Source organism: Plecotus auritus, assembly GCF_963455305.1.
Source record: "Plecotus auritus genome assembly, chromosome: 3".
Taxonomy (NCBI): domain Eukaryota; kingdom Metazoa; phylum Chordata; class Mammalia; order Chiroptera; family Vespertilionidae; genus Plecotus; species Plecotus auritus.
The window spans coordinates 124,773,138-124,791,363 of record NC_137772.1 but is presented as its reverse complement, the minus strand read 5'-3'; the positions used below and the strand labels follow the sequence as shown (position 1 = coordinate 124,791,363).

Here is an 18,226-nt window from a genome sequence, read left to right as displayed (position 1 = left end):
CTGTTCCATGCTTCTACGTCTCTGGATATATTTTGTTCAGCAGTTTATTTTGTTCATAAAATTCCACATATGAGTGAGAGCATGTGATACTTGTCTTTCTCTGACTGGCTTAGCATAATACTCTCCAGGTCCATCCCTGCTGCCTAGGGTAAGATAGCCTTCTTTTTCATTGATGCATAGTATTCCATGGTGTAAATGTATCACAGCTTTTTTATCCACTCATCTACTGATGGGAACTTGGGCTGTTTCCAGGTCTTAGCTATTATAAATTTTGCTGCTATGAAATAGAGGTTCATATATTCTTTCTGATTGTCATTTCAGGTTTCTTAGGATAGATTCCTAGAAGTGGGATCACTGGGTCAAATGGTAGTTCCATATTTAATTTTTTGAGGAAATTCCATACTGTTTTCCATAATGGCTGCACCAGTCTGCATTCCCACCAGCAGCGTACTAGGGTTCTCTTTTCTCCACATCCTTGCCAGCATTTGTCATTTGTTGATTTGTTGATGATAACCATTCTGACAGGTGTGAGGTGATACCTCATTGTCGTTTTAATTTGCATCTCTCTGATGATCAGTGGCTTTGAGCATTTTCTCATATGTCTCTTGGCCATTTACTGTATATGTCCACTTTGGAGAAGTGTCTATTTAGGTCCTTTGCTCATTTTTTAATTGGATTGTTTGTCTTCCTTTTGTAAAGTTGTATGAGTTCCTTATATATTTTGGGTATTAACCCTTTATCAGATGTATCATTGCCAAATATGTTCTCATACAGTGGGTTCCCTTTTCATTTTGTTGATGGTTTCTTTTGCTGTACAGATTTTATTTGGTAGTCTAGTTTTATTCTTTTGCATGTATCTGTCTAATTTTCCCTATACCACTTACTGAAGAGACTGTCTTGACTCCATTGTATGCTCTTGCCTCCTTTGTCAAATATTAATTGAGTATAATGGAATGGATCAATTTCTGGGGTCTCTGTTCTGATTCATTGATCTATATGCCTGTTCTTGTGCCAATATCAGGCTGTTTTGATTACAGTGGCTTTATAGTATAACTTGATATCTGGTATTGTGATCCCTCCAACTCTGTTCTTCTTTCTCAAAATTGCTGCAGCTATTTGGGTTCTTTTTTGGTTCCATATACATTTGAGGGGGGGGGTGTTCTAGACCTGTGAATATGCCATTGGTAATTTAATAGGGATTGCATTGAATCTATAGATTGCTTTGGGACATTTTAATGATGTTAATTCTACCAATCCATGAATACAGTACATTCTTCCATTTGCTTATATCTTTTCCATCTCTTTTTCAACTACATCCTGTAGTTTTATGAGTACAAGTCTTTTACCTACTTAGTTAAGTTTATTTCTAGGTATCTTAATATTTTTGTTGCAATGGTAAATAGGATTGTTTGTTTAGTTTCTCTTTCTGAGAATTCAGTATTGCTGTTTAAAAATGCTATCGATCTTTGGGTGTTAATATTATATCCTGTTACATTGCCAAATTCATTTATTAAATCTAGTAGTTTTTTGGTGGAGTCTTTTGTGATTTTCTATCTACAATATCATGTCACTTGTAAATAATGAAAGTTTTACTTCCTCCTTTCCAATTTGGATGCTTTTTATGTTTTCTTCTTGTCTGAAAGCTGTGGCTAGCACTTCCAGTACTATGCTGAATAAGAGTGGTGAAAGCTGACATCCCAGTCCTGTTCCTGTTCTTAGATGAAATGATTTTAGTTTTTGTCCATTGAGTATGATGTTGGCTGTAGGTTTGTCATATATGTCATATATTATGTGGAGGTGTGATCCATCTACTCCCACTTTGCTGAGAGTTTTTATAAAAAATGGGTATTGGATTTTGTCAAGTGCTTTTTCTGCATCTTATTGGTATGATCATGTGATTTTTGTCTTTCAATTTGCTTATGTGATGTATCACATTTATTGATTTGTGAATATTGAACCAGCCTTGCATCCTTGTAATAAATCCCACTTCATCATGGTGTATGACCTTTTTAATATATTGCTGAATCCGATTTGCTAATATTTTGTTGAGGATTTTAGCATCTATGTTCATCAGGGATATTGGCCTCTAATTCTCTTTCTTTGTAGTTCTTTAGCTGGTTTTGGAATTAAGATAATGTTGGCCTCATAAAAAGAGGTTGAAAGAGTTGCTTCTTCTTGGATTTTTTGGAATAGTTTGAGGAGGATAGGTATTAGTTCTTTGAATGTTTGGTAAAGGTCCCCTGTGATGCGGTCTGGACCAGGGCTTTTGTTTGCTGACGGGGGGGGGGGGGGGGGGGGGGGGGCGTGGTGTGGGGAGGATGTTATTGATGCTTCTCTTTCATCAATTGTTATTGGCCTATTCAGGTTTTCTGATTCTTCCTGATTCAGTTTTGGAAGATTGTATTTTTCTAGGAATTTGTCCATTTCATCCACATTGTCTGCTTGTTGGCATATAGTTGTTCATAGTATTTTCTTATAATTCTTTGTATTTCTGTGATGTCAGTTGTTACTTCACCACTTTTGTTTCTGATTTTAATTATTTGGGTCCTCTCACTTTGTTTCTTAATGAGTCTGGCTAAAGGTTCTTCAATCTTGTTTATGTTTTCAAAGTACCAGCTCTTGGTTTCATTGATCTTTTGTATTTTTTTTGTCATTTACTTCTGCTCTTATCTTCATTATTTCCTTCCTTCTACTTGCTCTGGACTTTTCTTGTTGTTCTCCTTCAAGTTCTCTAAGTTGTAAGGTTAAATAGTTTATCATTAATTTTTTTATTTTTTATTTTTTAGGTAGGTCTGTAGTGCTATGAATTCCCTCTCAGGACTGCTTTTGCTGTGTCCCAGAGATTTTGGGTTGTTGTGTGTTCATTTTCATTGGTTTCCAGAAAGTTTTTTGTTTCTTTCTTGATTTCATTGGTAACCCATTCATTGTTTAATAACATGCTATTAAGCCTCCATGTGTTTGAAAAGCTTTTGAGTGTTTTTAGTGTAGTTGATTTCTAATTTCATTCCATTATGATCTGAGAAGATGCTTGATCTCATTTCAATCTTCTTGAATTTGTAGAGACTTGTTTTGTGTCCTAACATGTGATCTATCTTTGAGAATGACCCATGTGCACTTGAGAAGAATGTAATTCTGCAGCTTTGGGATGAAATGTTCTAGAAATGTCATTTAAATCTGACCCAGTATATCCTTTAGAGTCACTGTTTCCTTGTTAATTTTTTGTCTGGAGGACCTATGCAGTGAAGTTAGTGGGGTGTTAAAGTTCCCTACTATGACTGTATTGCTATCAATCTATCCCTTAAAATCCTCCAGAAGTATATATTTAGGTGTTCCTATATTGGGTGCATATATGTTTACCAGGGTTATATCCTCTTGTGGATCTATCCTTTTACTATTATGTAGTGACCCTTATTGTCTCTTGTGATGGCCTTCATTTTGCAGTCTATTTTATCAGATATGAGTATTGACACCCCAGCTTTTTTGTTTGTTTCCATTTGCATGGGAACATTTTTTCCATCCCTTCACTCTCCTCTTGTGTGAACCTTTTATTCTGAGGTGATTCTCTTGTAGACAGCATACATTTGGGTCATTTTTCATATCCATTCAGCTACCCTATGTCTTTTGATTGAAGCATTTAATAACATTTAAGGTTATTGTTGATAGTTACTTATTTATTGCCATTTTAATTCTTAATGTTTCTCTATTTCTTCTTCTCATTACAGTCTCTTTAGCATTACTTGAAATGCTGGTTTGGTGGTAACAAATTCCTTTAGTCATTTTCTGTCTGGGAAACTATTTTCACCATCCATTTTGAATGATAGCCTTGCTGGATATAATAATCTTGGTTTCAGATCCTTGATTTTCATTGCCTTAAATACTTCATGCGATGCCCCTCTAGCCTGTAGAGTTTCTGATTAAAAATCAGCTGACAGCATTATGGGAGCTCCTTTGTAGGTAACAAATTTGCTTTTCTCTTGCTCCCTTTAAGATTCCTCTTTGACTTTAATTTTTGGCATTTTAATTATGATGTGTTTGGGCATGGGCCTGTTTGGTTCTTCTTGCTTGGGACTCTGAGCCTTCTGAATTTATGTGACTTTTCCTTCACCAGGTTAGGGAAGTTTTCTGCCATTATTTCTTCAAAGACATTCTCTATCCCTTGTTCACTTTCTTCCCATTCTGGTATTTCTATAGTGTGAATATTGTTACATTTCATGTTGTCCCACAGATCCCTGAAGCTGTCCTTCTGTTTTTTAATTGTTTATTCTTTTTGGTTCTCTGATTGAGTGATTTTTTTTTTTATATATTTTATTGATATTTTACAGAGAGGAAGGGAGAGGGATAGAGAGTTAGAAACATCGATGAGAGAGAAACATCGATCAGCTGCCTCCAGCACACCTCCTACTGGGGATGTGCCCACAACCAAGGTACGTGCCCTTGACCAGAATCGAACCCGGGACCCTTCAGTCCGCAGGCCGACGCTCTATCCACTGAGCCAAACAGGTTTCGGCGATTGAGTGATTTTTTTCTACCCTGTCTTCTAATTCACTGATCCAATTCTCAGCTTCCCCTAATCTGCTGTATATTCCTTCCACTGTGTTCTTTATTAGTGAAATATCATTCTTCATAGTTACTATATCTTTTCTCATGGTGGTGATCATCTTTTACATTATTATTCTGAACTCTATGTCTGATAAATTTATCTCCATTTCATTTAGTCCTTCTGGAGAATTCTCTTCTTTCATTTGGGGCTTATTTTTTTTCTCCCCATTTTGGCTGCCTGTTTGGGTTTATGACTATATATTAGGTAGATCTGCTAAGCCCCCAATCTCTAATGCAGGGCAGTGTCAGATGCTGTTTTTGACTGGCCCTGAGTACCCTGTTTGGAGCTAGCAACAATCCACTGTTTATGGCTCCCTCTGCTGGGGCTGGGTGCTTTTGGAAAGGACCAAGATGTGCGTCAAGGCCTGCTTTTCCTAGCCTTGGGCCCCAAATTAGATCAAGAAAAGATTCAAAGCCTCCAGACATCCAGCTCTGCCTGCAGTATGATTGTATTTAGTCTTGATTAGCCTCAGGCTATCAACCACAGGGTGGGGCAAGAGGTTTTCCAACATGGTGGGGCAATTGCTTCTGCCTGCAGACTGATTGTTAGTCTCAGTCTCTTAATGGGCTTCAAAAACTCAACAGGGTGGGGTTAGGGGTTTTCCAAACACCACCTGGATAGAAAAGGTCTCCCAGAATGACTCGGCATAGGAAACCAGTGTGGCTGCCCTCCGATCTCCAACCCCAGAGCTCCCAATTCTTACTTCTGTTTATACAGCTCCAGTCCATTCTGCCCTCCCTCTGCTGGAGCCCAAGGTGAGAAGCTGTGCAAGCAATTTTGTGCATTGGCCCTTTAAGAGGGTGCCTGCATTTCCAGCTCTCTCCCTGGCAGATAGCAACCATGCTGCTTTCCACAGCCAGATGTTTTGTGGGCACCTTTCTCAATTATGGTGTTCTGGGCTGGGGAGCCCAGCTTGGGGTTTAGATCCCAGAGTTCTCAGTGGGGACCCCCTCAGCTGAGATATCCCTCTGGAACTTTAGTTGCTGTCTGTGGGCATCCAGCCAGCCCTTTTGTACCTGCATATATTTTTACCAGTCTCTATGTGGTCATTTTCCATACTTGGTTATCAGGATTCTCTCTAGCTAGTTTTCAGTTGATTATTCAGGACAGTTTTTCTGTATTTTAGTTGTAATTCCAATTTGGTCCTGGGAGCATGTCAGTGTAGCATCCACTTACTCTGCTGCCATTTTGGAATCCCTTCTGCTTTAGTTTAAAGCCACTTATAGGAGAGCAGTTTGGAATATCTTATAAAATCATGTCTCATGCCTTTGGAGACCCTTTTTTGACTTATGTTTATGGGATGGCACTTGAATACCCCTGATTTAAAAAAAAAAAAAAAAACTGGCATGGTTAAAATTCTGTCATGGTGTCAGCACACGCTGAAGTGGAATATCCCAAGGCCACTTTAAGCTAGAGTAGCAGAGGCTTCTCACATTCCTTGGAGATGACAAAACTCCAAGGATAGAATGGTTTGGAAAGAAGAAAGACCAGCACACTATTATCCATGCTCATTTCCTTCTCTTCTTTTCACTTAGGCTGGAAGGCGGGGTAAGAGAAGGAAGGTTTGGAGTCTGACCCAATGAGACTGAAATAATTCCAGCCTTACTTACCACTTCTGTGATTAGGAAAAGTATTTAATGGACCTCAGATTCAGTTTTTTTATACTAAAGAGTACTATGCTACCTCTTTGAATTGAGTAAGATAAAAAATGTAAGTCAAAGTGCCTAACAATCCATAGGGATCAGTTTCCTCCTTCCCCCTCACCCAAAGCCTACAGCCTCCCCACATCCTCCAGAAGAAGCTCAACTGGATGCCCTACGAAATAAGCCCCAAGGAACTGCAGAGCTGTTTGCACAAAGAATCTGAACATCAGCTGTCTTCCCTGCTGGTGTCATGGTATTCATAAGAAGTTAGCAGCCCCAACCTGGCATGAACCCTAATCAAAAGACCTCTGAATAGGAAGTGTTTCAATGGACCAGTTGTGTCACTCACAGGTTCTGTGGAGAAGGGCCAAGACATTATTCACAATTATTTTCTCAGCCAAATTCCAACCTAATATCTAGACTGAAAGAAAACACTAAGTACTAAATAATGGTGTGGTGTGATAGATTGAAAAACATGACCACAATATTGTACAACTCCTCCCACCAAAAGAAGAGCCTATTCCCCCAACCCTTAACTCCAGATTATGACCAGTCATATGGCAGAAGGGGTGGGGTAGAAGTTCCAAAGCCCAGGCCTCAAAAGGCCATGCTATTTCCACCATTACCCTCTTGGACTGCCCTGCCTCCACATAGGGAAGCCAGGACAAGGCTTCTGAATGTCAAAAGACTACATGCAGAGGAAGGCCCAGTGACAGCCAGAATCAAGGTCCCAGTTGAAATTGCAGATGACTACAGCTGCATGAGTGACTCAGGTGAGAATGGAAGGAAAACCTCCCAGCTGAACCTAGCCTAGATTTCTAACCCACAGACTCATGAGAAAGAATGAATTCTTTTTTGGCTATTGAGTTTGGGGGCAGCTTGTTGAGCAGCAATAGATGACAGATAGCAAATGCTACCATAACTCAGCCCTGCAAAATCAGTGACTCTGTGGTGCATAATGCATACGCCCTTTCTGTATTTGAAATTAAAAGTGTTCATGTGGAGCTCACACAATATGAGGCCTTCAATGCCCTGGAATTACCCCAGGTGCTCTCAGGGAAGGAGAAGCAGGCTTGAAAACTCAGTATTTCACAGAAAGGGCCCAGCACCATGGTTCTGCAGAGTGGGAGCCAACTTTGTCTCCAATTGGGTAGTGACTTTTCTCACCAATGAAGACAGACCTCTAGCACATCACAAAGGCCAGCAGAACTAGACTGCTCCAACAGGTAGAAGTTCGCCACCCAAGTGGGGCAACACTGGTCACACGAAAGGCTCCATTAGAGAGGCAAAGCATCATGAGACTTCAAAGAACACAGTGCTGTGAAGGGCGGCAGAGCTGCACCAAGGCACATGGTTGCCTGTGACAGGTCAATATATGGCACCTTTCAAAAGGACTCTGTAGACATTTTCCAATATTTATAAAGAGGGAAGACTGAATGCTGTGTGGTATAAGGCAGAGAAGGAGGACTATTGTCTAGACCAGCAATTCAGTTCTGGATACTAACTCGCATGCTCCACTCAGCAATACAGACCCACTTTCCACAGAAGGCAATTCTACCACATCTTCTGACGGCATGCCCCAGCACTTTCTCCTCGTATTACTTCTGCACATTACTAACACATACTCTTCCTGGCAGGAATTCTTGTAAATATAGTTTCCTCCACCTTGTTACAGGTTGAGTGATGATTCAGTGCCTTTTACAGATTGGCACAGGGCAGGTGCCTCCCAGGTGGCCAGGCCTCTTAAACCAGCCCTATGCCTGGGGCTCTCAAAATGTGGTCTCTGGATCAGGTGCATCAGCATCACTTGGAAAGTTGTTAGAAATGCTAATTATTGGCCCCTCTCCAGATCCACTGAATCAGAAACTCTGGGTGGGACCCAACACTCTAGTGTAGCAAAGTTCTCCAGGTAATTCAGATGCCTAGTAAAATAGGAGTTTCTTTTAAAAAAAAAAAAAAAATATATATATATATATATATATATATATATATATATACACACATATGTATATATATGTATATATATATATTTTTTAAAAGAAACTCCTATTTTACTAGGCATCTGATTCCTCTCTGAAATCAATAATATATATATATATATATATATATATATATATATATATATATATATATTATTGATTTCAGAGAGGAAGAGAGAGGGAGAGAGGGATAGAAACATCCATAATGAGAGAAAATTATTGATTGGCTGCCTCCTGCATGCCCCACACTGGATATTGAGCTCGCAACCTGGGGATGTGCCCTGACCAGGAATCGAACTGAGACCTCCAGGATCATAAGTTGATGCTCAACCACTGAGCCCCGCCGGCTGGGCAAAATAGGAGTTTCTTAATCTCAGCCACCCACTGGAATCACCTGGGAGCTTTAAAATTACTAATGTCTGGGTCCCACTTGACTAATTGTGATTAAATTGGTCAGGAATGCATCAGGGCAAGAAGAGCTGTTTTTAAAAACTCTGCAGACGATTCTAATGTGGGGACAAGGCTGGAGACCATGACCCTAGAGAGAAGCAAAGGGTTTCATAGAACTTAATGGGCAGAGGAGTTCCTTATCAGGGTTTTGTTAAAAGTGGCCTTGAGTTTAAGTGGTTTCATATTTTTATATAATGAAAGCCAAACTTTTCATTTATGCAAGGTTCACTTTAGGCCTCTTTTAACAAAAGAATCTGATCATTGTTATACCTTGGCTTGCATAGACCACATGATGGGTGGCTTGAAAGGAAATCTGTTCACCCTCTACCCATTAAATAGAAGAATTGAAGACTAGGCTGAGAAAAAAAAATGCCTGTAAGCACTGTGATAGTCTGTGAAAAGACAAAAGCATTTGCCAAGACTTGGCAATAATGAGATGAGCAAGAATGCAAGGGAAAAACACATTAAATTTCAAGCCAGTAAGAAACACAAAAAAGTTGTTATCATTATAGCATGACATCACGAGACAGTGATGCCTCCTTGACAATAGAGACTCTGGAGTACACACTTTGGCTGGTTTTTACCACCAAGTAAATTTTTATTAGAAGCAAATGTCTTGTAAAACTTTCATTTATGGTTAAAACCTATCAAATTCCATTTTTACTATTTTCTACAAGTCCATATTTTCTAAAACCATGATCTTGCACCCAAGATTTGGTTAACCACAGTATCTTCAAGACCACACCTCTGTTTACTTTGATTACAGGTCCAAGCTAAGTCTAAGATTTTGTAAAAAGAGTCTTAAAGTAGAACACAGGTGCCCCAGCAGAAGACAGAGCACAAGAACAATGTGGGAGTCAGAAGAGGCTCCTGGCTAACCTAGGTCTAGTCCCTTTGTCACACAGGTCAAAGGTCAGCAAGGATATTAGTGAAAAGGATTTAGACCCTAACATCAGAGTTAAGAGTCCCTTAGTGAAATTAGTGCTTCTCAATTAAAAACAAAATTATTAAATTTATTGTGGTGACATCTATACTAATAAAAGGATAATATGCTAATCAAGGCAGACATCTTCCAGAAGTCCATTTGGACGTCTATCTGGACAAAGCCACAGCAGCTGCAAAGCCTGGGGCTCAGGCAACTGTGGGCTCAGGCAGCCTTGAGCCCTGGTGGCTGTGAGGCCTCACAGCCACCGTGGCCAGCAGTGGCATGAACAGCAGGGTGATGGGGGCCGTGCCTTCCCCTGATCAGCCCGGTCACCTCCTATAGAGGGAGGCCAGACTGCGGCTTAGGCATCAGTAGGACATCCTCTGAGGGCTCCCTGACTGTGAGAGGGGACAGGCCAGGCTGAGGGACCTCCCCACCACCACACCCCGCACAGTGCACAAATTTTCGTGCACCGGGCCTCTAGCTGGTTAATAAAATTACATGGGTTTCAAGTATACAATTCTATAATACATCATGTGTATATTGCATTGTGTGTTCCCCACTACAAGTCAAATCTTCTGTCACCATATATTTGACTCCTTCTACCCTTATCTACCCAGCCCCACCCCTCTTCTGCTCTGAAAACCACATACTATTGTCTGTCTGTGAGTTTTGTTTGTTTGTTTTTCTTATTTGTTCATTTGTTGCTTTCAGTTTTATATATTACACATAAGGGAAATCATATGCTTCTTAACTTATTGCACTGATTTATTTTGTTTAGCATGACATTCTCAAGATCCATCTACATTGTTGCAAATGGCAATATTTCATTTTTTTCTTAAGGCTGGGTAGTATTCCACTGTATATATGGACCACATACATCTTCTTTATCTAATCATCTATCAAAGGACACTAAGGTTGTTCCCATGTCTTGGCCAAGTGCATCTCAATTTTTAATGTGCAAAACAACATCTGGGGACTTTATTAAAATAAAGGCTCTAATTCAATTAAGTTTGCAGCAGATGCTGGACCATGGACCACACCTTGAGAGTGTTTTGGGGTATATAGTGGACATGTGCAAAGTGTGGGGCTGGGAATGGGAATGGGGGGAAGGGAGGCACCAAGTTGAGCCCCAACCATGGAATTCAGATTTTTCAGATCCATGGCTCACACCTACCTAGTGGGATGATCCTGCCAGGAGCCTGTTTGCATGAATGGTTGAGAAGAAACATCCTAAAGAAAGAGAAAATCAGGAAGACTAGCCTGGTCTAGTGGCTTGAAATCAAAAGCTTCTATTGAAGCAGAGCATTGATGCTGAGTGTGGCCAGGTCTCTGTCTTCAGGTTTGCATTATAGCACCCAAGGACCCAGGGTTGAGTCTATGAGAGGAATAGTAAGTCAAAGCATAAAATATGAGAGCATTGTTATCTCTAAAAATTGGGTAAGACATTGCAGAGTAAAGCTGAGTGTTTACACCTCACCAGTAAAGGCTAAGACAGAACTTCTGCACAGACTAAAGCAAGGCTTTTAGGAGATCAGAGGCCCCAATGAAGCATCATAACAAAACAGAAGGGATTACAGGGATAAGTATCTCAGAGAGTTGAAGTTCATAGCTGATTTCCTACATCTTAGTCACTCACTACAAAGGATAAACACCATCTATTATGAACAATCTCTGTAAAGAATCTACTGTAACTGAGGCCAAATGGACAGGCAGGAGCACATTCATGTACTGGAATAAATTCATATCTGGCCCTGAGAGATTTCTTTGAAATGATAATGTGGCTACATCACTCATTCATTCCAAGAAAGCCTCATGCCAGGTGTCACACTAGGTGCCTGGGATCTAAGGGCAGCTAAGACATGGTCTCTTCTTCTCAAAGGGTAAGGGCACAGCCACATAAACAGAATACGAACAATGCCAGGTGAGGAGTGGAAGAGGGGCACATAGCGGAGCCACATATAGGAGGGTACATATAGGAATAGGAGAAACAATTCATTCTGTCTGGGGCTATGAGAAGACACTCACAGATTTCTGAGCTGGACTTTGAAGGCAGGGGAGGAGGATATGCGCAGGAAGAAAAAGGGTCTAGCAGACAAACAGCACAAACATGGGGCAATGAATGTGCAAGGCTCATCTAAAAAAGGTGAGTAATTCTTTTGCCTGGGGTAGAGTTTGTATAGCACTGCTCGCAAGGAATATCAATTTTCTCTCAGACTCTCTCACTGTACTACCAAGCAGCCATAATTCTGATATTCTTCATTCAAACTCCAATGGGCTTCAAGAAAATAGATGAAAATTCCATATTAAAAAAATGATGCCAGAGTTTCAAAAGAAATGTTAGTGTTTTACTAATGTCAATCAACAAATTTTTGAAGAAATGCTATCTGTAGTATGAACATTGGGTTCTGTTCTGTTCTGCATCTGCCACTAGCCAGCTGTTGACCTTGAAAAAAAATCACTAAACTACTCTATGTATATTTTCTCATCTCTGAAGTGAATAGATTCAATCTAGGAGGTTCTTTCTCACTTTCCCAATATATGTGTTCAACAAAACAAGATCAAATCTCTCAAAAACTTCAAGGAGAGGAGCAATCATCAAAAATGGCTTCACCAAAACTGATGGGAAATCCCCAGGAATTCTTGACATCCCCCCATATCCGCCCCAGCAGCAATGCAGGAAATTTAGTCCACTATCTCCAGCAGACTCAATGGAACCATTTCCTTAATGAAACCCCCCTGCTGTCCCAGATGCGAAGCCAGAGGTTTTCCTTTCAAGCTCTCCCTCAATTACTCCATTCCTCCCATTTCCTTCCTCTCCCTCAATCTGGTATAAAATCCAGTAATTTAATCAGCAGCATGCACTTTCTAAGCACTCAAGTATGTGAGGAACCACTGGTAATCCTGAAAAGCTTGTGGGAGGAGATCTTGTCATTCCAAACCAGCTCATCAGTATGCTAAGGCCAATGAAACGGAATGGATTCTTCTGTTCCAGTAAATTGGTTAAACCCAATGCAACTGATACTTCTAATGCTTTGAACCATTCCTAATAATATTTTTTTATTTAAAAAAAAATAAGGCCAGGTGTTATTTCAAATGTCCTTCCTCCCCTATCCACAATGACAAATACTCTGAAAAATTACATGTACTTGATATCCAACAAACTCCTGACCCAACTGAACCAAAAATCTGACTAACACCAGCAAGCTTTGCATTTCACACTCAAATGCCAAGAGAGCTTCCTTCACTGGCTCTCCATTCTTATGCCCATTCACATACACATCTCAACATAAAACTCCACAGAAGCTACTGCTCTGTTATTTGTTCTTGCTTTGCAGAACTCCCCAAGGCAGAGTCAATACCAGCCATAACTTTGCAATAGGTTGGATAACCATCCTCAAGGACATGCCATTTTTTGGTCAATATAAAACCTTTTTTTTTTTTTTTTTGCAACATATCATTTTCAACTTCAATATCCTATGCTTTCAAAGTAGATTTAGAATGTCTCAAGTTTTTGGTAAGGAGAACAAAGTGAATATTTGGTTTGTTCTAAAAACTAATATAAAATAGAGGTTTAGTACCCTCATTGAAATCTAAACTTCTTTTAGAATAAAGTGAGCATTAATAATAATATAATAATAATAATAAAAAGAAACACATATGGGTTTAAAATGACTGGCATTTTTAGAAGAGCTAATGTATCTAGAGTTATACATTCTGCTATTAAAAAAAGAAAGCCCGAGATAATTATTACTACTGGATTGTGCATACTCTAATAGCTTAGCTCCTGCAACCCATTAAAGACCAAGTTAATTGGTGGGTCAGGTGCATTCTACTAGGGCAGTGGTCGGCAAACTAATTAGTCAACAGAACCAAATATCAACAGTACAACGACTGAAATTTCTTTTGAGAGCCAAATTTTTTAAACTTAAACTTCTTCTAACGCCACTTCTTCAAAATAGACCCGCCCAGGCCATGGTATTTTGTGGAAGAGCCACACTCAAGGGGCCAAAGAGCCGCATATGGCTCATGAGCCACAGTTTGCTGACCACTGCCCTATGCAAATGTAGGTAAGGGGAGGAGAAAAAGAGACACTGTGTTCAGCCTACTTCTTGGCATCGTTCATTGAATTTTAGAGTTGGGAAAGGGTCTGAGAAATAATAACCTATTCTAACTTCTGAATTTTATATATGAAAATTAAAAAGCCTGTTTCACTTAGGTTTCACTAGAAAAGACATGGATAGCCTTTTATAGAATTTTCAACTGGGAAAGAAAAACTTCAAGTAATAATAAACAAATAAGGTAAAAATATTGAGGACCTAGAGTAGGTGACTTCCTACAGTTCATTTGCAACATGACCCATCAGTTGGAAAACTAGTGGATTTCCAAGTGCTATAAATAAAGTTTTCAATATGCAATTCAGGAAAACACAACCAAAAAGGTGTGGCTGCATAAACCTTGAGGAAAACAACAAAAATTGTTATGTAAAATTAGTTTTATTGTGAGATTTATTACATTCAATTTGAGAATGGGTGTTATTTTCAGGTACATTTTGATTTAACTTTATGTTATTAATGTAGATTGCCCTCACAAAATGCACAAGCATTTCCAGTTAGTTACAGCAAATTGTAAATGCTAGTTGCTCAAAAATTCAAGAAACATGGGGCCAGAAAAAAAGGTCTATGGCTTTAATCAGGGGCATGGTGACTTAAAAGTAAGATAAGAAGACTGTGTGGAGTAAAGGAGGACCGGTATCCTTTTAAGAGGAAGACAACTGCAATACAGAGTACTTGAAAGTATCTGAATTATTGGCATTTTTTTTTTTTATTTCCCAGGATATTTGGAAGAAGGTAAATACACTTTTTGGGATGGGGGATGCATTATCTTTTTGTATTACTGAGCATCTGGTTATTTTATCCTTCAAGGCACACCTGCACATCATTCACACACAGTAATAATCACTGATGAATACACAAAGGATATATAACAATTGAAGGTGAGCAGACCCAGCTCATGATGGGTGCAAGAGGACTCCTGATAAATCCACTGGGCAGAAACCTGTACCCCTTCTGGGCCTTCTCCCCAGACTGCAGCCCCTCGGTTCAGTTGGAAGGTCCTGATTTGGTTTAGAAGCATGTAGGGACTGCTTCTCTGTTAATCAGCCAGAGAAGCCTGTGGTCTGGGAAGGTAGGCTTCGCAATTACAAACCCCAATAGCTCCTTAAACTGCCAGGTAAAGGGGTTCTCACCTTGCCAGAACTTGGTCTTTCTTTCTTCCTATAACACACGAGTTCCAAGATTCCTGCCTCCTTCTAAGCAAAATAATATCTAAGAGAAATCACAAGAGTATCTTCTTAGGTTTCTGACAACCTTCCACTGATCTAAGTGGTCCCTAATCACGAAGAGAACTATACTTCACTAGTCGACCACAGTTTGAAACAAAAATAAAGATGTATCTGTGCAAAGCAATGAAATATATATTCTTCCCTCCATTTTTTGGACTTACAGTAATTACCTAGATTTACCTTTACATAATAGACAGACTTCAGCAAGTTATTTAGGTGCTCTAAGCAATTATTTTTTTAAAAAGTGACTTTTCAAAACGAAAAATGCGTTTTTGAATCAGAACAGCAATATTTCATTTTAATAGTTATTTTAGCAACTTTTCCCAACTGACAGCGCGGTTCTCAGACATTAGGACTGTGCGTGCCCCTCGGTTGGAACTATAGCTTGTTATTTAGAAAGTGACCATCTAATTCGTCTTCCTACTGAAAAAATATTTAACTGTTACAGCATTTTTAAAAAAATATGCCCAACTGTACTGACTTTCCTTCCCTGAATCATTGCAGTAACTTATTTTATGTTACTGTCTTTTGTCCGGTGGGACTGAACCCCCTGGGCAGAGACCGATGCATTCGGTAAATCCCCTCGGGTTTGATGCCTCCTTGGGGCGGCCTCCACTCTAACCGTGGTGTGACCTTCTAGCCCCGACTATTCAGCCTCCAGTTTCTCTTAACACCCGGCAAAGGGGTGGATAGCAGCAAAGGCTCAAACCGCATCTTTTAGTCCAAACCATCCGCCCTTTCTTCTTTTGGAATTTAAAGGCTAGGCTTGCAATTCCGAAACTTAAGGGTACTTGGGTTCTGGACTGCCCTCGCCTGCGACCTGGGCTGGACCGGTGGAAGGCGCACCCCGCTCCCCCGCCCCCCCCACCGCCTCCCGCCGTGGCTGCGCGCAGCGCGCTCCAGTCCCGCGGTCTGGGACCGACAAGAGGAGTGGGCGCTTGTGGAACATTCCGTGGACAGTCCTAAGTGGGCCCTAAGTGTGTTGAAGGATACTAGCTCTTGCCATCTCCGGGGATCTGTTTGCTCCCGGCAAGCACACAACCCCCTCCTAGAGGGTTCTCCTCCATCCCTTTCAAGGCGCGACGTCGTGGCCAGCGCCAACATCGCCACCGTGGGGCTTCAGCCCAGCCCCCGGGCGGCCTCGCGGGCGCTCGTGCAGCCGCGGCGCCGGACTCCGGAGGGCCCCTCGGACCGGCTGCCTGGGAACAGGTCTGAGTGTCAGGCAGGTCCGGGCGCGCGGCGGTCCCCGAGCCCGGAGCCAGGCAGAGAGGGTCAGCGTCTCCAGCTGCCGAGGGACAGCCTCACTGCCATCCAGGGTGGCCATGCCCGCGGGCCCCTCCAGCTGCTCTCCGAGGCGCGCGCCTTGACCCCGCGGAAGAGAAAGGCGCCACGACCCCCGGCGTGCAGAGTGAGACTCGTGTTCCAGGTTCCCGCGGAGGCGCGCCTCCCCGCGTGTACTCCGCCCCTAGGGTGTGCCCCCTGACTCCCCATCGCGGCCTTGGCCGCGCCTAGTCTAACCTGTGAGCAGCAGACCGCCGAGCAGCGCGCACAGCAGGACCCCGGTGTCCCAGCAGTAGACCATGGTGAGCGCGACGTGGCCTGCCCGCCTGGTGCCCGCGCTCCTGGCGGGCGACTGACCCAGCCGCCGAGCTTGTCTTCCCGCTTTCCGCCGCCGCCGACCCCGCACTCAGTTCCCGCGCCCCGAGCGCCCCTCTCTGCGGCTCCAGTCAGGGAGACAGACACTTGTCCGGTAATCCTCGCAGCCCAGCGTCCTTGGCTGCTGCGCTCCAGTCCCGGAGCCCGCTCCGAGCCCAGCCGCTGGGGAAGAGCCTCGAGAAGTGTCCGTCCGGCGATCTCTGATCCTCTAGCGGACCTTGATGAAGAGGAGCCGAGGGCGAGGGCCATTTATAACCTTTCCCCAGCCCACTTCCTACCCCGGCACCTCCTTCCAGTGACGTCAAGGGGTCCCCCACCCGTCACCCTCCTCCCCCACCTACCCTCTTCCTCCGGGACCTCGTTCCCTACCGCTGCGGACAGGGGGCGGGGGCGCCGGGGGCGGGGGCGGGGGCTGGGGCCAAGCGCGGACGGCCTGGATCCCGAGTGTGGTCGGGCAGGTTCTGGGTCCCGTTCCCGGCCCTCTAACCCGCGTGCCCTCCTCCTTCCTTAGAGCTCAGGAAATCTCAGCAGGCTCCCTCCGCCCGGCTTTCTCAGCCCTGGGGACCGCCCGAAGCCGGTAAGGGCACAGAACTGGAGCTTCACCGCCCACCCCCGGCGCACCAAGTCCGATCCACGGAAAGCTGGCCGCGGTGTCCATGGCACCAAGGAGTGACGCTCAGTCCGGCTCCCTCTCCTTCCTTGCTCTTCCCACCTAGTCCAGCCGCCGCCCCCCACCCCCGCCCCCCGCGTCCCCCGTCCCTGCGAGCACCCGGAATGTCCCCAGAGTCGGAAGACGCCGGAAACCTTCAGCACCTACGTCTGGACCGGGACAGCCCGAGGGCTCCGGACGCTTGCCTGGCACCTTTGGGAGGACTGCGTACCCGCCCGGGTCCCTAGAGAGTGCAGTGCGTCCGTGTCCTTTTCGGCCGCAGTTGCACCCGCCCAAGATATTTCCTAAACCCTCCGCTTCTTATAAGCAAAACAAGGAATAACATCACGATACCTTTTTAAAAGCTGAGGAGTGAAACTGCTACTGCAACTTTTAAAGGCCGGGGTCATGAACTTTATTTCCTAAGTGCTCGGGCGTGGGGAGTGGGGAGAGAAAAAACGGAAAACTTTCTGACGGCAGCTTGCTACGGAAGATGAGTGATTCTGCTGCCTTTCCCGAACAAAACCCGGTGAGATTAACTTGAGGCACTAGGTCATTTGTGATGGTACTAATTCCACGTTGTTCCTCAATTTTGTTCCCATTCCTCAAAGGCTGAAAGCATCCTAGGCTGCACGGAGCAGTCCAACCGTCTCGCTGTAAACACGGCGCTTTGAAAAACAGTTCTATTGGAACCTGCCAGATGGTCATGAGAAAAGGAACTGTGATGGCTCCAGAACCCGGCCGGCGACTCTTCCTGAAGGGCCGGACTATCACCCCGCCTGGGAAAGTTGGGCAACCAGAACTTGCCACACCTCTGGGCGGTGGAGCAAGGACAGGTCTCTGCCACCGCCGCCCGACGCAGGAAACGCGTGTCGGAGCACCTGGCGCCAGGGCTACTGAGCCACAGTCCCTCATGGTTTAAAAGGAAGCTCGTCCGCCGGCTTCACCACCCTTTTTCATTTTCCCCGTGCGCCGCTCCA

The 18,226-nt window shown here is 43.2% G+C and overlaps 1 protein-coding gene across 4 annotated transcripts in view; it reads right to left on the bottom strand.

Annotated features, from left to right (window-relative positions):
* FLT1 (fms related receptor tyrosine kinase 1) overlaps positions 1-16,822 on the bottom strand; it is a 215,233-nt gene extending 198,411 nt beyond the window's left edge. For 3 of the 4 annotated variants that reach the window (XR_013960060.1, XM_080658492.1, XM_080658494.1), the window contains exon 1: positions 16,460-16,822. Coding sequence is in view for 3 of the 4 variants with exons in the window: in XM_080658492.1 (XP_080514618.1) it covers positions 16,460-16,523 (64 nt within the window). In the remaining variant the exon portion in view is untranslated. The remainder of the gene's footprint in view (positions 1-16,459) is intronic. The other variant, XM_080658493.1, reaches the window with a different exon arrangement.
* Positions 16,823-18,226: the final 1,404 nt, after the last annotated feature.